Here is a 25,500-nt window from a genome sequence, read left to right on the forward strand (position 1 = left end):
TAGGATCACTGTAACCACTTGCCAACCACTGTCAGCACATATACGTTGGCAGAATGGCACAGCTGGGCAGAGTAACGTACCCGTACGTTGCTTTGAAAATTTCCCGTGTGCATGCGCCTGCCGCGAGTTCCGTGACCGTGCCCGCAGGACCCGCAGACTCGATCGCCACTGGGATACCCACGATTGTGTCACGGAGCTGAACGGGGAGATGGCCATTAATTGATGTCAAACTGTTATGGGCAAAGTTCTGCTTCAATGTGGAGCATGCCACAAAGCCAGTTTTCTGTGTTATTTTAATGGCACAGGAACCCTTGTAATTCCCCTTTTTGTTTTCCCAAGACAGGAGAGCTCATACTGAACAGAATTTTAAACACAAATGGAACTTTAACATTTATGATACCAGCATGTAAACAACTGGCTGCTATGGTAGCCAGGCTTTTGTTAGACTTTTTCAGTCCCAGCTTGCCAGCTTTCTAGTAGATTCCAGTAAAACCACCCAGCATTTTTAACTGAAAATACAGATTTAAGCAGTAGTGCAAATATCTTGACAAAAAAGAAAAATCCAACTATTTTATTCTACTAGGGCTCTGTTTTCCGAAAATATGTAACGTTTTGGGGGTTTTAAAGTAATATTAAATCTACCTTTTTTCCCCCCTTTCTTTAAAATAACAAACATTGTATACAGTGGAACCTTGGTGAATGAGTGTTTTGAAAGACGAGCAACTTTTCTTTTAGAAATCCTGACTCTGTTTGCGAGTGTTGTCTCACAAAACGAGCCGAATTCAAGCTAATGTGGTGTGCTGTACCGCATTTGACCAGAGGTGCGGGGCGCCGGTGACAATCGGAACGGTTTGGAGCCGTTCAGAAATACTCCGTTCAAGTGTTTGAGCCTTTCCGAATTCAGCCGAGCTGTCCAAGTATTTGCGAAGTTCTCTGGGGCCCCCCCCACCTCTGGCCACATGCAGTATTGCATGCAATAGAAGTCAATGCGGAACAAAGTATCTTCGTTTCCATTGATATCTATGGGGGAACTCGCTTTGATATGTGAGTGCCATGGATTACAAGCATTCTCCTGGAACGGATTATGCTCGTAATCCAAGGTTCCACTGTACTTGGTCTGTGCAATGCTTTTTAACAGTAGCCCTGATCCTTTTCTTTTGGGGTCCTCTGCCGGTGTTCCAGGCCCCTCTTTGGCGAGTGCCCCCATGGAAACCCACTTTAATGGGCTCATCTGTGCGTGCTCACTCCAGAGCCACCCCATCTGCGTCGATTGACACCCACTGTGGTTCTAAAGACAGGTTTTTTATCTTATTGCAGGCTATACATTAGGATAAAAAACTGTGTGCAGCAGCCCCCCTCATACTTACATGAGGCCCATCTCAATTCAGCGACGTTGCATGAGAGACTCGGCTGTCCGGGACTCTCCCTCCTGACTGGCTGAGACACACAGCGGCCCCATTGGCTTCCACTGCTGTTATTTAAAGTCAGTAAGCCAATGAAAAGAGAGGGAGGGGCCTGGTGTGGGTCAGTGTCTGGCTGGACACACAGAGCAGTGGCTCGGCTCAGGTGCTCCCATAGCAAGCTGCTTGCTGTGGGGGCTCTTGGCGGCAGGCAGGGGCCAGGAATGCTGGCAAGGGAGCTAAGAAGAGGAGGATCAGGGCTTCTCTTTGCAAAACCACTACACTAGAGCAGGTGTATAGAACATGTTTGTTATTTTAAACAAGATTTTAGTATCACTTTAAGTGCGTATTCATGTAAATAAATAAATAATATATATATATATATATATATATATATATATACACACACACACACATTTTAATACATGTGCCAATTTATGATGAAAGATGTATTCTAACAACTGTATGCATCTAATACTAGTTGAGATCATATTCTCTATATGGATTCCCCCCCCCCCCCCCCCATTTCTTTTTGACAGTATTCTGTATATTACTTCCTCTATCAACTTATGTTTAATGCTTTCTTCAAAGCAGCATATATTAACTTTTACATAACAACCCCCGCTCTGTAAAGCGACAGAGTGAAGAAATGCCAAAATACTTGAGTACGGAGGAGCTTGCGACTCAATCCACTTCCTCTGATGTGATAGAGCTTGTGCTTGATACCTGGCCTAGTGCAGTTAGAACATGCGGGAGACAGTCCTCAGCCCTGTCTAATCTCCGGCTAGAGTGCTATGGAGCGAACAAAAGATTTTATGTCCACCAGTGGAGAGTATGTAAAAGATGCTGGGCAGGGTGGCATAGAAATTTGCCTACATGGACAAGGCATTGTTATAAGCAGGGAATCCTAATCACATTCCTTAATATTCATACAGCCAACAGGGGGACCCCAATTACAAGTCTTTAAATATGCAATATTGAAAAGACAGCTGCAAACAAGTACAAATGTGAATGTCACATCAAAAAATTGCTTTCAGATAAATGGTACAAAAAGAGTAGCCATTATAAAGAACTTTGATGCAATTAACAGCAACCGATCAGAATTTCTTAATGGCTACCTTGAGGCAATGATTATTATGGTTTGCTGTGAGTTACTGCGTTTTACAAAATGCCAAAGTGATAAAATAAAAATTGTGGTGGGGTCACTGCCATTGCCCCTTCCAGAAATGTTATTTGCCTGGCTATTATGTTGATCCACTGATTTGAGTACTTTCCGACTTACTGTCCTGGGGAACATGCATGCAGATTAGGAAAGATGGGTGAATAATTGGATGAAAAGCACGGAATCCAGGGAATCAGTGTTTTTGGCAATGGCAACTTCCATGTTTCTCTTGTGACAGGTTACCTTTGAGGGAAGGTTGGTAAGTGGATGGGCAAACATACCATTGGAGCAATTGTTAACATACTGTCCCACAGCCAGTGGATTATGGGGGAAGCTGGTCAGCCATGTGGAATCGCACATCTTCAGAGGCCCCAGCTGGTCTCTTCCACTGCAAGACCTGAAACACATTTAGAATCATTTATAAACTGATGGACTGCCAGGTTTACCTACTAAAAACCAATCAATGGCAATAGAAAAATGATTGCTAAAAAGGAAAAAAAATAATATTTTTTCATTTTAACAATGTAAGCAAAAAGCCAATTATTATAATATTTACAATTTCTAACCAGAGCACTCCATGTAATATGACTTTTCAATGAAAGGCAACGTGTCTCACCGGTATACAGACTTTGAGATCCCCTTGTCATTCCCATCAATGAGAATACCATCCAGGCACCGAAAAATAAATGGGTTTCCGACCGACTGAAAAAATATGGGCTCGTACTTTTGGTAAATAGTACCTTTTAAAATAAAATCAATTCAGAAAGTTACAAAAGGCAACGCTTCCTCTGTGCAATTCATTCACCACATTACTATTAAAATCATATGTTACTATAGCTATATAAAACATATGTCTAATGCCCCATACACACTATCAGATTTTCTGCCGATTTTTTCCTTCAGGTTTACCAAAATCATGTAGTGCAAGGGCCTGCCTGATTGCAAACAAATTTAAACTCCTAAGGTTTGACCTCATATCATATGGTTTTGGTAAATCTGAAGGAAAAACTGATAGTGTGTATGGGGCTTTAGAACAGTAATAGCTAAGCTTTACTTTCTTAAAAAGGAGAATTTAACCTTATGTAACTATGTCACCACGTAACCCTTTGACAAAAAATAAATGCACTTTTTTTGCAGGTAAAAAAAAAATAAAAAAAAATAAAAACGTGCATTATTTTTTGTTTCAGAAGCCTGGAAAGCATTGCACCAGTGATCAGCAGATTACTGATGGTCCGCAGGAGACCTGCATGCCTATCAGTGTATCTGCTTCCTCGTACCACATATTCTCACAGGAAGAATCAGTGAAATACCACAGTGCTCACATCAATGTGGTAGTTAATTGAGAACTTCAAAGTGGATAGCCACTTAAGCCTCGTACACACTGTACGATTGTTGGCAGGGGACTGTCTGTTAATAGACTATTGTCCTAATATCTTACCGTCAGTACGCTCTTTGGCAATTGTCCAACAAAATGTTGGATGGCAGGCTAGTAAATTTTCGGCGGACAGCGGTTTGGCGTGAGATTTTCATATGGTCAGTACACAAATCCATCACACAAAAGTTGAAAGTACAAACACGCATGTTCATAATCAATGCTCACCAAACAAAATTAGAAGGGGCCCAAAGAGTGGCGCTCAAGAGCTGAAATTCCTCGTAGTACATCACTACATTTGTGTTTGTGGCACGACAATTGAGTACCGTCAGTATGCAAGACAAGTTCCTGGCACACGCCCTTTTGACACAAATCAGACGCTCGGTTGGCCAACAATCGGACCACGTGTACGAGGCTTTAAAGCCGTCCCGCACTTGTATTTTTTCATTCACAGAACACCAGGAATGAATGATGCGGCCAGGCAGACAGAGCTTTGCACAGAAGTGTTTTTTTTTCAAATTGTGACAGCTAGCAGGGGAAGAAGATCCCCCGCTAGCTGTCAAAATGGGAGACGGTCCTTTCATAACAGGTTACACCCTGAAAATGGGTGTAACATGTTATGAAAGATGAATTTATCCTTTAAGAGAACTAAACCATCTGAAGAATCACCAAAAAATTTTTTTTTTTATATACAGTGGTGTGAAAAAGTGTTTGCCCCCTTCCTCATTTCCTGTTCCTTTGCATGTTTGTCACACTTAAGTGTTTCGGAACATCAAACCAATTTAAACAATAGTCAAGGACAACACAAGTAAACACAAAATGCAATTTGTAAATGAAGGTGTTTATTATTAAAGGTGAAAAAAAATCCAAACCATCATGGCCCTGTGTGAAAAAGTGATTGCCCCCTAAACCTAATAACTGGTTGGGCCACCCTTAGCAGCAACAACTGCAACCAAGCGTTTGCGATAACGTGCAATGAGGCTTTTACAGCGTCCTGGAGGAATTTTGGCCCACTCATCTTTGCAGAATTGTCCTAATTCAGTTACATTAGAGGGTTTTCGAGCATGAACGGCCTTTTTAAGGTCATACCACAACATCTCAATAGGATTCAGGTCAGGACTTTGGCTAGGCCACTCCAAAGTCTTCATTTTGTTTTTCTTCAGCCATTCGGTGGTGGACTTGCTGGTGTGTTTAGGATCATTGTCCTGCTGCAGAACCCAAGTTCGTTTCAGCTTGAGTACACGAACAGATGATCGGACATTCTCCTTCAGGATCTCTTGGTAGACAGCAGAATTCATAGTTCCTTTTATCACGGCAAGTCTTCCAGGTCCTGAAGCAGCAAAACAGCCCCAGACCATCACACTACCACCACCATATTTTACTGTTGGTATAATGTTCTTTTTATGAAATGCAGTGTTCCTTCTACGCCAGATATACTTGGACACACACCTTCCAAAGAGTTCCACTTTTGTCTCATCGGTCCACAGAATGTTGTCCCAAAAGTCTTGGGGATCATCAAGATGTGTTGTGGAGAAATTGAGACGAGCTTTGATGTTCTTTTTGCTCAGCAGTGGTTTTCTCCTTGGAACTCTGCCATGCAGGCCATTTTTGCCCAGTCTTTTCCTGATGGTGGAGGCATGAACACTGACCTTAACTGAGGCAAGTGAGGCCTGCAGTTCCTTGGACGTTGTTGTGGGGTCTTTTGTGACCTCTTGGATGAGTCGTTGCTGCGCTCTTGGGGTAATTTTGGGCGGCCGGCCACTCCTGGGAAGGTTCACCACTGTTCCATGTCTTCGCCATTTGTGGATAATGGCTCTCACTGTGGTTTGCTGGATTCCCAAAGCTTTGGAAATGGCTTTATAACCCTTTCCAGACTGATAGATCTCAATAACTTTCTTTCTCAATTGTTCCTGAATTTCTTTGGGTCTCGGCATGATGTGTAGCTTTTAAGGATCTTCTGGTGGACCTTACTGTGTCAAGCAGCTCCTATTTAAGTGATGCCTTGATTGTGAACAGGTGTGGCAATAATCAGGCCTGGGTGTGGCTAGAGAAATTGAACTCAGGTGTGGACAACCACAGTTATAGTATGTTTTAACAAGGGGGGCAATCACTTTTTCACACAGGGCCATGATGGTTTGGATTTTTTTTCACCTTTAATAATAAACACCTTCATTTACAAATTGCATTTTGTGTTTACTTGTGTTGTCCTTGACTATTGTTTAAATTGGTTTGATGTTCCGAAACACTTAAATGTGACAAACATGCAAAGGAACAGGAAATGAGGAAGGGGGCAAACACTTTTTCACACCACTGTATTATATACTTTGCTTTCTCAAGACAAGTATCTGTGACATACAGGAGAACAGACCTTAGTAGGTACACTGCTTACATATTAATGCAGCCAGAATAGTGTGATAAATTGGGGGCTGAGCAGTTATGTTTGCCATAATTAACCCTGTCTGTACTGTGCAGGCAAATCTCCATTATCAACTATATCTGAACACTGTCTGTCCTAATAAAGGGTTAAAATAGAACTAAAAAGGCAAATGTTTCTCATTTTAAATAGCATAAGGTAGGTAATAACCAAGACAGGTTCCTTTGCCAATGTTTCCCATTGGGGAGATTTCCCTTCAGTTGTCCTATAGTCAAATAGAAAATAAGAGAAAGTCCCTTAAAAGCAAGGGAACCCCTGATTTTTCCCCCCAGGTTCACCAAAACTAGTGTCCCAATTGGAAGATTTCCCTTCTATTACTGTTCTAGGGACAACCCAAAATTTTTGATTCTCTTTTGTGTAGGGACAAGAGGGTGAATAAAATAGTGGTAGTTCCATTTGTTTATGTCATATTACTGCAAAGGTTTAGGAAACACAAAAATGTCAATAAAAAATAAAGCTAAAAGTTAATTTTAGGGCACACACACACACACACACACACAATACAATTATATATTTTACACACATTTTCTAGAATTTGACTGCAAAAATGGAAACACACTTTAAACCCAAATTCCAGGCAAACAGCTCTACACAAAGTTGAAATGCATATGGGATTACTGATATACCTGCTGAAGAATTCATAACTCTGGTCAAAAATTCTTACGATATACAGTTCCTTTATTCATTGCACAGACAGAAAAGTGACCCACTTATTTCCTGGTTCAGCTTTGTTACCTTTTTTTGTCCCCTCTCCACCTCTAGCTTCATTATGGGGCAATGAATTGGCATTGTTATCTCAATCCAAGAAGTAGTAAAGCTGACCCAGGAAAAGTATAGGTAAAGCAGAAAGTATCAGTAACCATCCAGAGTAGTAGAGGTATGTGCATTACAAAATGCGTACACAAAATTCCAAATGGTTTGGCATATAAAAACAACCATTAGTATTTTAACTGTGTACTCAACTCTCTGACCGGAATTAGACATTAGCTTAGTAAGTAAACTCTGGTAAAGTTTTTTTTTTTTTTTTTTCCTGCAAGTTCATGCCATAATGTGATAAAATGTACCACATACAGTGGGGAAAATAATTATTTGATCTGCAGATTTTGTAAGTTTGCCCACTTACAAAGAAATTAAGGTTCTATAATTGTTATCATAGGTGTATTTTAAATGATAGAGCCAGAATATCAACCAAAAATCTAAATCGAGTTGCAGTTCAGAGTAAAATAAGTATTTGATACCCAAACAAAACGTGATTTAGTACTTGGTGGAGAAATCCTTGTTGGCAAGCACAGAGGCAAGACATTTCTTGTAACTGGTTACCAGGTTTGCACACATCTCAGGAGGGATTTTGGTCCACTCTTTGCAGATCTTCTCTAAATCCTTAGGGTTTCTTGACTGTCGCTTAGCAACTCAAAGTTTCTGCTCCCTTCATACATTTTCTATAGGATGGCTAGGCCACTACATGCTTCATCTTGAGCCACTCCTTTGTTGCCTTGGTGGTATGTTTTGGGTCATTGTCATGCTGGAAGACCCATCTTCAGCGTTTTGGCAGGGAAGAAGGTTCTCATCCAAGATTTTTTTTTAAATCAAAAAGTTTTATTGAAAAAGTAAAACAGGCAAAGAAACAGAACAAATAGAGTATTGCCAAGACAGTCATACACAAATATCAGGCAGATAGCTCTGTACGTATCCTTGAATAAACACACTGCTAAGAAATGTAGTATACCACATCTGCATACATAACGGGACAATTACCACCTTAACTAGTTAAGGACCGAGCCTCATTCTGACACTTGTTTACAAGTTAAAATAATTTTTTTTGCTAGAAAATTACTTAGAACCCCCAAACTATATATAAAAATTTATTTTTTTCAGACACCCTAGGACAGTGATGGCGAACCTTGGCACCCCAGATGTTTTGGAACTACATTTCCCATGATGCTCCACTACACCGCAGAGTGCATGAGCATCATGGGAAATGTAGTTCCAAAACATCTGGAGTGCCAAGGTTCGCCATCACTGCCCTAGGAGTATTAAATGGCGGTCATTGCAATACTTTATGTCACACTGTATTTGCACAGCGGTCTTACAAGTGCAATTTTTTGGGAAAAAATACACTGCATTAAAATAAGGCAACAGTAAAATTTGCCCAACTGTTTGCTATATTGTGAAAGATAATGTTACGCAGAGTAAATTGATATCCAACACGTCACACTTCAAAATTGCGCCCGCTCGTGGAATGGCGACAAACTTTGGCAATTAAAAATCTCCATTGGCGACGTTTAAAAATGTCTACAGGTCACCAGTTTTAAATTACATAGGAGGTCTAGTGATAGAATTATTGCTCTCGCTCTAATGATCGCGGTGATACCTCACGTGTGGTTTGAACACCATTTTCATATGCAGGTGCGGCTTAGGTATGTGTTCGCTTCCGCATGCAAACTTGGCGGGACGGGGCACTTTAAAAAAAATATAAAAATTCTTATTTTACCTTTTTCACACTGTCCTTTAAAAAAAAAAAAAATTGGGTCCCTTCTATTCCTATTACAAGGAATGTAAACATCCCTTGTAATAGAAAAAAAAAAAACATGACAGGACCTCTTATATGTGAGGTCTGGGGTCAGAAAGACCGAAAGACCTCAGATCTCATATTTACACAAAAACGCAATAAAAAACGAAACAAAAAAAACACAACCTTTAAGAGTATTGGGCGGAAGTGACGTTTTATGTTGCTTCTGCCCTCCAATGCAATGGAGCCGAGCGCGGGCCATCTTTCCTTCACTTGGCATCCAGAAGAGAGGACGCAATAGACTCCGCCACTACTGATGGCTCCGGTAAGCGGCGGAGATGACTGGAGCACGGCAGGAGGGGGTCGTTTCCTGGGACCAATAAAATTGATCTTGCGGCAAATCCACTGTAGAGACCACTTTTATCCTAAAGAGAAATGCACGCCAATACCAGAATTATGGCAGCTAGATGCTGCCATATCACGGGATTTTGCGTCAAAGTACTGATGTACGGGTACGATGATTTGCGTTAAGTGGTTAATAGAACCATTCCGGGGTGTATCCCTCACCTTCGGCTTCCAGTGGAAAGCTTCTGTTTACGTTCACTAGTTAGGAAAATCGAGCCTAGCCTGTGAGCAGTCTGTCCATTACCAGTATCATCCAAAATTTTACAATACATGGCCCCGTATATTGGCCCTTCGATGCGGCAAAGTCTGCCTGTACCTTTTAGCAGAGAAACAGCCCCAAAAGCATGTTTACACCTCTGTGCTTGACTGTAGGGAGGGTGTTCTTAGGGTCATAGTCAGCATTTTCCTTCCTCCAAACACAGCGAGTCAAGTTAATGCCAAAGAGCTCAATTTTGGCCTCATTTGACTACAGCACTTTCTCCCAATAGTTCTCTGAATCATTTAGATGATCACTGGCAAACTTCAGATGGGCCTGTACATGTGACTTCTTGAGGGGGACCTTGCGGGTGCTGGAGGATTTTAATCCATGGCAGCATATTGTGTCACCGATGGTTTGTTTGGCGACTGCCTTGAGATCATCTACAAGCTCCTCCTGTATAGTTCTGGGCTGATCCCTCACTTTTCTCATGATCATCCTTACCCCATGAGGCAAAATCTTGCATGGAGCTCCAGGGCCGAGGGCGATTGATGGTCATTTTCTATTTCATCCATTTGCAAATAATTGCTCCAGTTTTCTCCTTCTCACCAAGCTTCTTGCTAATGGTCTTGTAGCCCATTCCAGTCTTGTGCAGGTCTACAATCTTGTCCCCGATGTCCTGTGACAGCTCTTTGGTCTTGCCCATGATGGTGAGGTTTGAATGGAAGAAAGATTCTGTGAACAGATGACTTAACACACAGAGTTGTTGTTCGGAGCACCTTCTTAAATTAACAGGACTAATCTGTGTACCACATGAGCACACACTGTAGCCAGAATTATTGTTGGTTGGTAGGGGATCAAATACTTATTTTACTCACTGAACTGCAACTCAATTTGTAACATTTGTATCATGTGTTTTTTCTGTATTTGTAGTTTATATTCTTTCTCTATCATTTAAAATACACCTATGATAATTATAGACCCTTCATTTCTTTGTAAGCGGGCAAACTTACAAAATCTGCAGGTGATCAATTAATCGTTATCCCCCACTGTATGTTACAAAAATGGCTGGCCAGAATTACAACAGCAAGAAATACACATTTGAACAGTGTATGGAGCCATTTGCCTGGAATTAAACACGAGTCCAATTCATATTTTAAACTATACCGGGGTACATAGACACTACGGCTCCTTTGGGCACAAACCCTCTAGTAACAAAAACTCCAACCCCAGCTGAGTCCAGAGAGCTTGGGTGTCGTTCAATGGTGAACCCGAGAGACCTGTACAATATCTCATCCACTTGTAAAGTGACATCCTGCTCCGTGTGGCAGTGCTGTGCGTCTCCAGGGTCTGGGTTATAATACAAGACCTTAGTGCAATCAGGGAGCATGTGGAGGAGGTCTCTCTGTCTGTACAAATCAGCCCTGAATAAAGCTTGGAAGAGGCTGACTAGTGTGTTGTTCACAACGGCATCAGAAACAAGTTTGTCACTACTGCTTTCCGAAACATAGCGCAAGGTTCTGTGTAGAGAAAATAAAAAGAATCATTTATAAAGAGTGATTTAGATAAACTAACATGCTGACTACACTGCGGCTGAACAATGCACTCTGCTCTAAAACATGATTGAACAATAAAGGAGCAGCAACATGCTGATAAGATCATCACTCTGTCTCTATTTTCAGGAAGCTAAGTAATAGACAGTGCTGTGCTATAATACATCAGAGCCAGCCTGTTTCACAGTGCAGTTTTTCCTTCTCCCAGTCTAAGTGCTGCTTTACCAGCGATTACAGAAGACTCGTATCAGTTCAGTTTGAGGTAATTTTACCAGCTGCATATACAGTGCCTTGAAAAAAAAAAATAATCACACCCAGGGGCAGAGGGTCAATTGCGCTCCCCGAAAAAATTACTGACGCCCGAATCTCTCAATCTTACATCAGCGGCGTTGAGTCTTCATGTTGCGCTGGAGCCTGGAGAAGAGGGAGGAGGTGGGTGGAGCTACTCCGCTGGCATGGCCTCTCTAACACCTGCTGCACTGGTTTCTAGCGCCTGTGCCACCTTGCATCTAGCAACCAGTGATGTGAGTCATGTCTGAGCCACTGCTGAGGATGAAGAGAGCGAGGCGCCAGCATTCAGAACCTTCTTCCTCCTCCGTGCCTAGTGAGAGAGTGTTGGCTCCACCCAACCCCTCCCTCCCTCCATGATCTCCTCCAGGGCTTCAGCGAAGTGTGAAGACAGGAGGCAGTGGCTGTATGTCATGTAATGGCTTTTCTGCCTGCAATCCCGGATCCTGCTCATCTCTATTGCTCCTTGGAAGCCCCCCCCCCCCCCCCCACCAGAGCACCAAAGTACATGAATTAAAGGGAGTACAAAAATTAATGATTGTGTAAAATCGCAGAATACAGGTATGCCATTTATGAAAAAATAAAAAAAATCTACCCTAAAGCCACTTTCACACTGGGGAGGGAGCAGCGTCGGCGGTAAAGCGGCGCTATTTTTAGCGGTGGTATGCGGCCGCTGGCAAGGCGGTTTCAATGGCAGCGCTGCCCGATTGATTTCAATGGGTAAGAGCGGTGAATACACTGCTCCAAAGATGCGGCTAGCAGGGCTTTTTATATAAAATACAAAAAAATCTTTTTATTTATACACAACACACAATGTTGGTTGACTCCCTGTATGTGCTCACTCCTGTACCTATGCTGAGGTATGTTTTTTTTGTTTTGTTTTTTTTGGGGGGGAAAGGGAAGGAATTTTGGATGGGGGTGGGAGACTACATCTGATAGGGATGTTCCCGTTGGGGTTTCATGTGGCCATCTTGGACTGATCTAATGCGGTTTATGTGTTCTTTATTCATTATTCATTCATTTATTATTTTTCTCTTCTCCTAAGGTTGAGAATCTATATCAGAATTTATCAAAAAATTACTTTTGAACAACTTCGTCCATTTGTAGAAGTTTTTGGACGCAGTATTTTAAGTGCGAGATTACAGCATTGACGGTGTCGCTAATAGGGATTTTGTGTATATACCTATGACTCTGAATATTTGTCTGTATCCATCTTATTTTATTTGTGTATAAATAGAAAGATTTTTTTTGTATTTTTATAATACATTGTAGTGTATATTTGAAATATGTACCCTTAAAATCCCTTATCCAGTACTTTATTATAATTGTTTTTCATAGTCTAACCCTCTGCACCAGAGATTGAAGTCACACAGAAATATTGTGAAATCAGTGTGTCTTTATTCGCAGAACGATCTTCTATTAGAGGGGTCCCCAAACTACAGCCCACGGGTCAAGTCTGGCTCTCTGCAACATTTTATCAGGCCTGCAGCTTGGGTCAGGCCACTGGTCTCCCTTCATCCATACAGCTCCTCCCACCTTTAGCCCAAGTTTTGTACTTTTGCTGATTACTAGGACAACCAGCGTACTCACAACCAATTATGTGCTTGCCCCAGCATTAGAATAGCACTTCCTCCATCCAGACCTGCTCTGCATGCTTCTACAGCCATGCATCTGGTATCTCCAGGCTCCCAGCCATGCTGTATGTGTGTGAAGTAAGGGTGGACTCCGATGGGGACCCCAATTTAAGGGGAACACTGATGGGGAATCTAATGTATGAGGGGAATCAGAGAGGACTTTGATGTAAGGTAATTCATACTTTGGTGAGAACTTCGCAGGGGACCCTGATCTAAGAGGAAGACTGATGGGGGGGGGGGGGTTAGTTATGTAAAAAAGGAATCCAAAGAGGAACCTGATGTATGGGGGGGGGGGGGTCTCTCTGATGTAGGGATGATTCTGATAGGCTCAATTTTATTTGGGATTTCTTTACCAGAAAAAAGCTCCAAGTAAAACGTCTTAATCCATTCAAATCGTAATTATTCATTTATAAAACCAATTATTTATTTTTTGGCTCACAAATATTTGTAAAATATACAATACGGCCCTCGTGCTGAAAGGTTTGGAGGCCTCTGCTCAAGTATAATATTACAAATGATCAACATTCCTGAGCTAAAGACATAACATTTCCACACTGATACATTGTATTCTTTTACCTTACTGGTCAATGCAAAGTTTTCTGTGTTCCCCATTTTATCTCCTAAAATATGGTCTGCCTGTACCATGAGATAGTTGGCAAGTTTTATTTATTTTTTTGTGAATTGACTTTAATAAAATTATCTCAATTGTTTTGATATTTACCGCAAATCTGATATCTTACTTTGGAGAATTGGCTCTAATATTATCAAAGATAATATAAAACCTCCAAAGCAATATATTTTCTGAAAGCAGACACCCCCTAGGGAATAAAATAGTGGTAGTTCCAATTTTTTTTTTTTATGTCACTCCATATTACCGCAAAAGGTTTTGTTTTTTTCCAGAAAAACACACACACATTAAAATTTAATTTTAGAGGTCACAAAAACACAATTAATTACCCATTTTTTTTTGTTTGGTGTGATTTTGTGTGTATTGTTTTAATGTTGTTTCTATATAAAATAATAAAAAGGATTAGATAAAAAAAAAAAAAAAAAGACCCAATTTTTGTTGATAAAATATAAAAGCCGAGGTCGCACCAAGTAAATAGATACCCAACATGTCAAACCTCAAATTTGTGTGCGCCCGTGTAATGGCGACAAACTTCAGTTCCCTATAGTTTTCATAGGTGACGCTTTAAAAGCCCCCTATAGGTCATCAGTTTAGGTTTACAGAGGCGGTCTGGTGCTAGAATTATTGCTCTTGTTACGGCGTGTGCGACAATATGCAACCCGTGTATCACAATCAATGCTTTCAGGCACCCCGCCACATGCATTTGTGTGTGTACATGTGGTGGTGGGGCTTAATTTTTTTATTTTATTTTTACATGGAGCGTGTGGAGCATTCAGGGCGGCAGCAAGGATGCAAATGTATGTCGCCATGGCACCCTGGGGTTTGCAGATTTCTGGTTTACTCGCTGTAACCTCATCCATTATATTTTACCCAAAAAATTGGGCCTTGTATCTGTGAGCACTAAAATTCATTAAAGAGGAAGTAAACCTTGATGGGTTTACTTCCTCTTTGATTCCCTGCAAAGGTAAAGCATAATGGACTACTATGCATCGCACACGGGAGCCGACACTCGCAGCATATTGCTGCGATCTGCGGCTTACCCGGTGCGCATGCGCCGTAGACAGCGGCGGCTGTCTTCAGGTAAATATCTCCTAAACCGTATAGGTTTAGGAGATATTTCTTGGACCTACAGGTAAGCCTTAATCTAGGCTTACCTGTAGGTCAAAGTGGTTTGTAAGGGTTTACAACCACTTTAAAGGGTATTTTTTTTTTTCCTGAAAATTTGCACTTTAAAAATGGCTGCACAAATCTCGTGCGTCATCAAAAAATTTCAACTATCACTATTTTAATCTCCAGGTTCTCTGCTTTCAGAAAAAAAAATTTAAACATATTTAAGGTTTCTAATATAACGTTCTAGCAAATAAATGCAGATTTTTACACGTGGGTTAGAGGGCACAGAATTATCCCTCTGGGGAGGGGTGAGGTGGGTAATCCAGGTGAATGACTGGAAGTAGTAATGTCAGAGGACTGGCATGTCTCTGTATTATACGTGCACTAGAAGAAGTGCCCCTCCCCCTTCCATCACTAGCAGTCAGTGCGCGTCACTCCCAGTGCCGGCCTGCAGGGGGCGCTGTACTCGCCGCACTCATATACAGAACAGGGGGGCAGACCGCCTCCCGACAACAAGGACCTGTGAGCACACCTGCGGTTCCGGGCCAGGTTCAGAGCCACCCAGGGCACAAAGCGGTGTCGGTATGACTTCCAGCGGGAGAGCAGAGCCCTGAGCACCGAGCCCGGGGAAGAGGACGACATCATCGCCGCCACCAAGCAGCAGCGCCTCAGCTCACCGGCTTCCTAACTGGGAGGGGCGGGATGGAGAGAGGGGCAGCTCTTAGCCTATCAGCTGTCTCCCTGCTGCTGCTCCTCCCACCGCGTTCGTGCGTGTAGAGTATGTATGTATGTATAGAGGTGTACGTATCAGACGTCTCCCTGCTGATCCTCCCGCCGCCTAGTGGCCAATCATAAGTTTCTTTTCCGATTACAGCTGGTCACGTGAAGAGCTCTTGCTCATGCCTTACCTCTATGGCACCTCTAGGTGGGCGGGGTTTGCTGACTTTTTTTTTTTCCTCCTTTACTGACAATGGGAACAAATATCACAGAAGTGTTGTCACTGCCTGTATACTGTATAATATATCAAGCATTTTTTATTTTTTTTATTTCTAAATATCAGCCAATATTAACCACTTGCTCTCTGGAAGATTTACCCTCCTTAATGACCAGGCCATTTCTGCGATACGGCGTCACTGCGTCACTCTGACAATTGCATGGTTGTGCGACACTGTCCCCAAATTAAATGTATGTCATTCCCCCCCCCAAATAGCGCTTTCTTTCAGTGGTATTTGATCACCTTTGCGTTTTTTATTTTTTTGTGCTATAATATATATTTTAGCATCTACAAACTATGGGATATTTTTATTTAGGTTATTTATTTTTACTACTAGTAATGTCAGCGATCAGCGACTTATAGCGGGACTGCAATATTGCGGTGGATAAATCAGACACCCGACTGACACTTTTCGGGGACCAGTGACACCAATACAGTAATCAGTGCAAAAAAATATGCACTGTTACTGTATTAATGAATGAATAAATGAATGAATTGTATAGCGCTACCTATACTAACTGAATCGCCTCAGGGCACTTTTTCTTGCCACCGGTGTCCATCTGCAGCTATTTATGCGGTGCTTTAAAATGTAGAGTCCCGACACACTTACAACATTGACATACACATATTATGGCCAATTTTTTAGGACAGGGTCTAATTAACCTACCAGCATGTCTTTGGAGTGTGGGAGGAAACCGGAGTACCCGGAGGAAACCCACACAGGCACAGGGAGAACATGCAAACTCCAGGCAGATAGTGTCGTGGTCGGGATTTGAACCAGCAACCCTATTGCTGCTAGGTGAAAGTGCTAGCCACTACACCACTGTGCTGCCCTGGCATGGAAGAGGTTAACATCAGAGGTGATCAAAGGGTTAAATGTATTCCTAGGTTGTGCTTACAAACTGCGGGGGAGGTGCTTTTACTAGGGGAAGGCAAAGATCCATGTTCCTGCTTAGAAGAAACACAGAATGAGTACCTTCTGCATTTACTCAGGTAGACTGTCGCTCTACTTGTGTCCCAAACGATCGGCGGGTCCCAGCGGACATTGAGTCGCGTGTGCCCCAGAACCAGAAGTGTCAGATCATGTACTAAGTATGTTATCTGGCACAGAGTGACTGCCCTGCCGTAGTAAATGCATGTAGGGCGGTCACTAAGTGGATAAAGTGGAAGTTAAAGAGGAGCTCCAGGCTATCCCCTAAAAAATAAAAAAATCAGCAGCTACAAATACTGTAGCTGCTGACTTTTAATAATAGAATTTTTAAAACAGCTTACCTGAAAAATCTTTTTCTTGGAGGATATCATAGGACATAGTGCCTCAAGTAATTACTTGGTGGGTTATGGGCCTACCTTCAGGTGTTGACACTGGTATAACCAATACAGGAAGTTGACTCCCCTATATAACCCCTCCTTCCAGGAGCACTCAGTTTTTGTAGCCAAGCAATATAAGCAATATGCTCTCACCCCATAAAACAGAGGGGCGGGAGCTCTGTGTCCTATGATGTACTCCAAGAAAAGGATTTTACAGGTAAGCTGTTTTAAAAATCCTATTTATCGTACATCATAGGACACAGAGCCTCAAGTATTTACTTAGTGGGATGTCCCATAGCAATGCTACTTGAGGGGAGGGAGACAACCCATAGGGTAACCCCCAGACCTGAGGACTTATACTGCTGCCTGCAGCACACTGCGCCCAAAGGCGATATCCTCATTCCATCTTACATGCACTTGATAACATTTTGCAAATGCATGTACTGAAGACCAAGTTGCGGTCTTGCAGATCTGAGACATGGAGGCCTGGTGACGCACTGCCCAAGAAGCACTAACTGCTCTGGTAGAGTGCGCCTTAACTTAAAATGGGGGAATCTTTCCCTTTAAATCATAAGTTTAAAATTATAACTTGCCAAATCCACGGCCTCAGGTCTTCCTTTGTGCCTGGATTTGACCCTGGTCTCTTCCCATAGAGTCTGATGGCAGAGGCCATCGCCCCTGCCTAGAGGTGGATGACCCTGGTGTGGGGGGAAAAAAAGTCAGTTTAAACGAAGGACGTTTATATTTTCTCTTGACTGGCAAAAGAGTACTCTTTCCACTGGAAAATGTTTGAATGCATTTATCCAAACTTTTGCCAAATATTCGTTCTCCCTTAAAGGGGAAACTAGTTAGAAGGTTCTTACAAGGAGTTTCAGCTGACCAACCCTTTAACCAAAGGGTCCTTCGCATATGAACAAGTAAAAGCGCAAGGCGTGATGCCTGGTGAATAGAATCCTTCATAGCATCTATAGCAAAGCATAATGCTTTAGGTAGCTCTGCCAATTCCTGTGCTCGTTGTGCAGGGAGCTCATTTGAGAACATCTGTGAACTGGTCCTTTAAGGACTGACAGATGCCTATAGCTGCAGTTGCAGGCTGAGCAATAGTACCTGCTAAAGAAAAAAGAGGATTTTAACAGACATTCCAACTTCTTATCTGTTGGATCTTCAAGCATAAGCGCATTGTCCACTGAACAAGTTAAACTTTTATTCACATTGGAAATCGCAGCGTCAACTGCTGGAACTTTCCATCTTTTAGTGAATTTTTCTTCCATAGGATAGAGACTTAAGAATCTCTTTGGAGGGAAAAAATGCTTATCCGGATGATCCCATTCGGTATAAATAAGCTTTTACAGTAATGCGTCGACGGGAAGTGCGTACAAAGGCTGTAAAGGCTTCAAGGAACCCAAGGAGGAGACCGGACTTTCAGCTAACTCTGTTAGGGGTAACATGAAAGCAGAGTGAACCATCTTTGTAAGGCTCTGTACTTAAGATTGTGAAGTAGGAACTTCAAGTATTGTTTCCTCCGCAGAGGAATATTTGGCTTGTCTTTCCTCTCGATCATCTTAGGGCAATACCCCATCCTGTCCCCATAATTCTTTTGGACCCTCCACTGACTGTAAAGAGTCTAAGGTGGGATAGGTGGATCTAGGACGCTTCCTATCCACTTGGATGGAGGATGCGGTTAAAGTTACTAATCTTCCTTCTAAGCCTTGCAAGGCAGAGGAACATGCATCTTCAGTCACATATACAGGGGCTGAAGTGTGTGAAGCAGTTGCACCACCGCTAGCTTCCAATGACTCACCCTGGCTTGCCATGTCTGATCTCTCCAAAGAGGAAGACAGTATAGAGGCATAACTGGGATTCCCAGCGCCTGGGGGTGACACATTTGGTACCTTTACGGTAGGTCTGGAAGACATAGTGCTAAGCACAAAGCAGAGGTACACACAAAATATTTGCTTGACAACAGTTCTAGCAAAGACAATGTCACCAAAATAACAGTTCTTTAGTTGCTAAGTAACAATAGTTTTTTCCTTTTTGGAAATGCCTGTTTACACCCTTATGTGCCCAGCGCTCTGGTGTCTCTTATGCCACATACACATGATCGGACTATCTGGTGGACTAAGTCCGGCAGGCAAACCACCGGACTTTGAAGTGGAGGTCTGCCGGACTTTTTCCGAACGAGTGGACCTGCCAACACACGACCGGACTTTTCCGGCGGACAAACCGCTGGACTATGGCAGGAGTCCGCCGGACTTTTGAAACAAAAGGACTTGCCCACACACGGAGGAAAGTCAGTTCATTTTGAACGCAGCTCCAGTCCAGGTAGCCGGGACTAGCGATGGAGGTTAATGTCGCCGCCTCCATCGGTGAGATTGACACCTCGCTGGCCCGGTCAGCTGGTATGGACTTAAAGGGGAAGCCCTACGCCAAAAAAACGGCGTGGGGGTCCCCCCCAAGTCCATATCAGAGGCTTATCCGAGCACGCAGCCCGGCCGGTCAGAAAAGGGGGTGGGGACGAGCGAGCGCCCCCTCCTGAGCCATACCAGGCCACGTGCCCTCAACATGGGGGGTGCTTTTGGGAAGGGGGGCCCTGCACCCCCCCACCCCAAAGTACCTTGTCCCCGTGTTGATGAGGACAAGGGCCTCTTCCCGACAACCCTGGCCATTGGTTGTCAGGGTCTGTGGATGGGGGCTTATCAGAATCTGGGAACCCCCTTTAATAAGGGGGCCCCCAGATACCGGTCCCCACCCTATGTGAATGAGTATTGGGGTACAATGTACCCCTACCCATTCACCTGGTGAAAAAAGTGTAAAGAAAAAACACAACACATGTTTTTAAAATAATTTATTGCACAGCTCCAGTGGTCTTCCGTCTTGGGGGGTCTTCTCGCCGGACTCCTCTGCTATCTTCTGCTAGCTCTTTTACTAGCGGAGGAGCCCGGCTTTCTTCTTCGTCGCCGCCCCCGTCCGGGGGTCTTCTTCCGACTTCGGGGGGTCTTGCCCCTCTCTTCGGATCTTCTTCCCGGGCCACCACTATCTTCTTGTAGCTCTTTTACTAGTGGTGGCCCGGTCTTCTGTCGCCGCCGCCTCTTCTTCTGACTTCGGGGGTCTTGTCCACCTCTTTGGTTCTTCTTGCCGGGCCTCCTCTTTTTTCCTCCAGCTCTTTTACTAGCGGTGGCCCGGTTTTCTGTTGTCGCTGTCGCCTTCTCTTCTTCTTCTTCCTTGAGATGTTGACTCGGCATACGGACACCGGAAGTGATGTCTGACACGAGCGCGATGCTCGTTTATACACTGCACTGCTGTTTTTAACTAAACGTGAGTAGTTTTTTTGACTTAATAAATTCAACAAATTGATTCTAAATACTACACCTAGTATGGCTCTCTCTCTAACTACCCATACTGAGTACCTGAACGAGGTCTAGGGACCCACCCCCCTGAAAGGAATAAGAGCAACCTCTGCTGACACCCGATATTGCTATACAGAAGGAATATACTGGATCCATATAATCCCTATATGCTGTTTACCTTACAGCAGTAAGGTAATTACCCACTATATCTCACGGGTGTCACCGACACTGAAGAAATCACATTTTTTCACATTATCACCAGATGTGATTTATTTAAGAAATCTTCACTGATTGTTCCCACAAGAATCTTCACTACAGTTGCACTTCTGAACTTTGGACTTTGATCTATGTTTACATACTTTATTATATTTTTTTATATATGTTTTTTTTCAACGCTTTGCAGTCCAAAGCTTGATTTTTCACCAAAGTCACTTTTCTTTTTTATTAACCTTGTGCTTTTCTAACAGATGCATGATATTTATATTAGTACATGAGCACTTTATACACTTTGTGTATATGAATTTTCACCTTATTATACGGTTGTTTTATATATTTATTTTTGATCTTCACATAGGAGATATGGGGATAGATATATCTTTACTATTCAACATATAGCACTTTATTATTACCAGATCGATTATAGCTAGGTGCACAACACCACTTTTTTTTAATATTGATCTTAGTGTGACAGACTGCCTCTCTTCAGTTAAAAAGTATTTCTGAAAATGAGAGTGTCCGTTATATAAAGCCTTAGGTGAAACCTGATTGGCACCCCCAGCGCTTCCCCCTCAGCTATGCGGCGAGTGCTGTGTGTGGACATTACATCCATACACAGCGCCATGTGACCTTGCGGACACGCCCCTCTGCGTCCTCAAGCATACCCGCCCTTCTCTTTGAATATGCCTGGTTCGCACGCACGAACGGCATTCGGGTATGCTATTGCAGACCTGAAGGGAGAAGGTGACCCTGGCCATTCCTTTCGTAAGCTGAACATGCCACCTGAAACAGGGATCGACATTTACACTACCCTGCTTGGGACCCGTATGGTCAATACAAAGTAAGGTGAGTATCTGTAACTTGTGGACACACTATATACCTCTACAAGAGGGGAAGGGGGGGGGGGGGGGTGGTTCTGTCAGCAGATTTATAGTCTTTAAAACCACAGAGGCACAGAGAGATTCCCAATCTTACTAGGTGGAAGTGCTGGGTTGTAATTAAACCATGCAGCTAAAGCAGCTGTGTCAACCATTCAGCCACCGCGCCCATATAGAAGATTATATACATCTCTGTATTAGTAACTGCTGTATTTTTACCAAATCCCACAAGATCTCTTTAAGTAAGAACCCCCTCTGCCGCTGGGACCACACATGTTCTGAGACAGAGCTGCACTAAGACACATACATAGGGAGTGTAAGTTACTCCCTATAGAGGAGACATTTTTAAGGCATATAAGGTATATTGAAGGAAAAAGCATAGCTTCTTCCCTTACCTTGTCCTCGCTGCAGGATACTGCTGATTTAACAGACAGATCCAAATTTCACCCATCACGGCGGGCAGCGTAGTTTAAACCTTCAAAGACTGGGGACCTTTTAATAGGAGTTCCTCTCCTTTGGGCCTTGTATAGCACCCCTCAGGACAACTTTAGGTAATGTAGCAAGATCAAAAAGAGTCCTGGTTCCTAGGGACCAGCTCTCAGAGAGAAACTTACAGGCAAAACCGCGTTCTTGAATCGAGGTCCAGGTACCATCCTATGGCCTCAGTGGCAAGCATGGATCCGGTTGTGGAGGTTTTTTAAATCCAGCATGGATCCCTCGTTGGAGCTCCTCAGAGCACATCTTCACTCGTGACCAACACCTTAGACACTGGCGGAAAAACTGAGTGCTCCTGGAAGGAGGAGGGGTTATATAGGGGAGTCAACTTCCTGTATTGGTTATACCAGTGTCAACACCTGAAGGTAGGCCCATAACCCACTAAGTAAATACTTGAAGCTCTCTGTCCTATGATGTACAATAAAGAAATAAGGACACTTACCTGTCCAGGGAGCCCGGGATATTGTCATGTGAACCGATTCTTCAATCAGCTTCGAGTGCAGGTGCCAGCATAACAAGGGAAACAGGAAGTGAAACTGTGCAGCTTCACACCCAACCAGGTGTTACCATGCTCCTACTGAGCATGCACAAGTCACACTACGCATTGTGAATAGTTCCTTAGTCTTCTGGGACCTGTGATGTGTCACGGGGGAAGGAGTGGGGGCTGAACTTCTGTCTCAGATTGCCTCAGCATCAAAACTAGGTACCCGCTTCCCCCCAAAAAGTGCCAAATGCAGCAGTCGAGGGAAGGGGGGGGTACAAACAAGCAGAGCTTCCCCTTTTGGGAGGAGCTCCGCTGTAAGTCCCCTTCTTAACTTGTACCTACAGGTAAGCTTATAATAAGGCTTACCTGTAGGTACAGTGATTATCTCCTAAATTTGCACTGTTTAGGAGATATTCAGAATGGATGCAGCCGCTGACATAAATGTAACAGCTGCGTAGGAGGCTTAAAACTGGGTGAAGCACAGCTAAAGTCTGCCACTAAGGTGAGGTTGTAGAAGACAGTTTCCAGTCCCAGGCCTTACATCTTGGCAAGACTAAGCACAGCAACAAGCCATAAGGTAGTTTGACTGCATCAGCAAGATCACTCCCTGGCAAAGATTTCAAAGCAGACTGGGGTTTCAAGGTGCGCCGGTCAAGATTTTTTGAAGGAGTACAAAGAAAACGGGCAACGCTGAGGAGCGCAGATGCAGTGGTCAGTCGAGAAAACTTAAAGTGGTTAAGCGCTGGAGGTTTTTTTTTTTTTATCTGCAAGGCAAAGGCATAATGTGCTAGTATGCATTGCATACTAGCACATTATTTGAAACTTATCTGAAAGTGAACCTTTTATCTTTGCCCATCTTGCTTCCGGGTTCGCAGACTCTGGCTCTGTGGCTAGCCGGAGCCACGATGATGTCACTCCCGCGTGAATGCACATGGGGGACCAACAGTCACAGGGTTCTGTAAAAACAGCACGGGTGGCCGTTCCTTTAGAGCGCATACGCCAGTGATGTCACTAGCTGCACATTTAGTAGATATTTACACTACTTATAGCTATGTCTTATTATAGGCTCACCTATAGGTTAAATTGAAAGATGGAAGTTTACTTCCTCTTTATTGCAGCAGATGAAAGACACATCATGCTTACTTGCCTGATAGGTGGCACTGATAGGTGACACTGATGGGCACTGACAAGTGGCTGGCACTGATAAGCGGCACTTATGGGTACTGATAGGCGGCACTTATGGACACTGATAGATGGCACTGATAGGTGACATTTATGTGCAGGCACTGATTGGCAATTACATAATACATGACATGAATGATGAGAGGAGAGGAAAGATTTTGCAATGCTATATGGCATAAAGCGTTGCGAAAATCCTTCCTTGCCTCTCACCATTCATGACATTTAAAGAGGAAGTAAACCCTGATGGGTTTACTTCCTCTTTCATTCCCTGCAAAGGTAAAGCATAATGGACTACTTTGCATCGCATAGTAGTCCATTATGTGTCACTTACCTGACACAGGAGCCAGCGATGTCACCGCTGTCCCCTGTAGTACGGCGCATCCATCTTCTCTGTGGGTCTTGCCGCTCCGCCGCTGTCCTTCGGCAAAGCCGCGATGACGTCACTCCCGCGCATGCGCTTGGGAGCCGCCACTCGTGGCATATCGCCATTGGCTGCGTAGGTTTAGGAGGTTTAGGAGATATTTCTTGTACCTACGGTAAGCCTTAATCTAGGCTTACCTGTAGGTCAAAGTTGGTTGTAAGGGTTTACAACCACTTTAACATCTAGTAAGAATTCTGCGAACTCCATCTTAGTACACCTTGCACTGGGCTGCAGTAAGCCAGCAGCGGACATCTTGTTACACCCAGCCTGAACTATATGAGCTGGGTGGAACAAGATGTCCACTGCTGGCTTACTGCAGCCGAGTGCAGGGTGTACCTAGATGGGCGTCATGATGTTTACCCTCCAACGGAGACACAGAACATCACTTCCTTTACTGAATGTGATGGCTCCGGTCACCATTTTTGATGGAATATGCGGCGGCGCCCTGCACCGCTGCCCCAGCCAGCTTACTCCTAGTTCCACTGCTGCCAGACCGATCTCCGCTCCGCCTTCTCCGCCCGCTGACTTCCGGTTCCAGGTATCGGATTAGGCATCGGGAGCATTTGTGCAAGTACAAGTACTCGCACAAATGCTCAGTATCGGTACCGATACTAGTATCAGTATCGGAACAACCCTAATTTTGTTAAATTGATGTAAAAATTAACTATTAACACTTCTATTTTTAAAAGAAATCTTGGTTTACAACATTATTTTTTCTACACCTGCCTAAAACATCCGCACAGTAGTATATTGAAAAAGAAGCCATAAATTCAATTCACAGCCACCTGAAATAAAGCCCGGAAGAAAAGATGAAAATATTTAAAGCTGAAAGCCTCATTCAGGCCAGGTGGTGAAGTGGCCTGCAAATTAAATATCCATCTCAACCCACATTGAAGTAGACACTTGTTAAAGTCACCCCCTCTGGAGTTGAAGTGGATATGATATAAGTCCCAGAAAGTATACCTTGGGGATAGATTCCAGGTGAACTAATGCCATATGGCGACCAATAGGCACATTGAGGTCTTGTTTGCTTATGGTGGATAAGTGTTGGTATTTTCGTTTCCAGAATTAATTTATAGTTTTCCAGAAATAGTAGCACCCGCATTCACACATGAGTAGGTACACTATGCCGAGAGCTCTACAGTTTACATAATGTTTAGGATGAATATTGCGTCCATTTGGTAAATCGATGTGTCTACGCCTATCAACGTACATTTCCTTAAAAGTAAACCTTCAGTGATGACTTGCTTTGGTTTGCGATTCAAAGGCCATGATCGGGAATGATCTGGAGAGGCAGGCGGGAGGTGAAAAGTAGTTGTGGAGGCAAGGGTGTCAAAGGTGGAGAAGGTGACCCTATATGCTAAATGCAGGGGGATGAACAGGCAAGTCCAAAAGAGGACCATGTTTGGCAGCGATCAGCTTTTAAGCATTGCTGTTTACAGAGTGGAATGGCGTAGGGGCCTGTAGCACATACGAGTAGCCAG

General features: G+C 43.4%; 1 protein-coding gene across 1 annotated transcript in view; it reads right to left on the bottom strand.

Moving 5' to 3' along the window:
- SETD9 (SET domain containing 9) overlaps window positions 1-15,387 on the bottom strand; it is a 41,145-nt gene extending 25,758 nt beyond the window's left edge. The window contains exons 1-4 of the mRNA XM_077462700.1: window positions 15,224-15,387; window positions 10,646-10,998; window positions 3,179-3,302; window positions 2,844-2,959 (exon numbers count right to left, since the gene is read on the bottom strand). Of these exons, the coding sequence (XP_077318826.1) occupies window positions 2,844-2,959; window positions 3,179-3,302; window positions 10,646-10,998; window positions 15,224-15,336 (706 nt within the window). The 5' untranslated portion in view covers window positions 15,337-15,387. The remainder of the gene's footprint in view (window positions 1-2,843; window positions 2,960-3,178; window positions 3,303-10,645; window positions 10,999-15,223) is intronic.
- Between the last annotated feature and the right edge of the window lie 10,113 nt (window positions 15,388-25,500).

This window comes from Lithobates pipiens, unplaced genomic scaffold, assembly GCF_037356315.1.
Source record: "Lithobates pipiens isolate NorthernLeopardFrog02 unplaced genomic scaffold, aLitPip1_a1.2 Scaffold_3, whole genome shotgun sequence".
NCBI classification, from domain to species: Eukaryota; Metazoa; Chordata; class Amphibia; order Anura; family Ranidae; genus Lithobates; species Lithobates pipiens.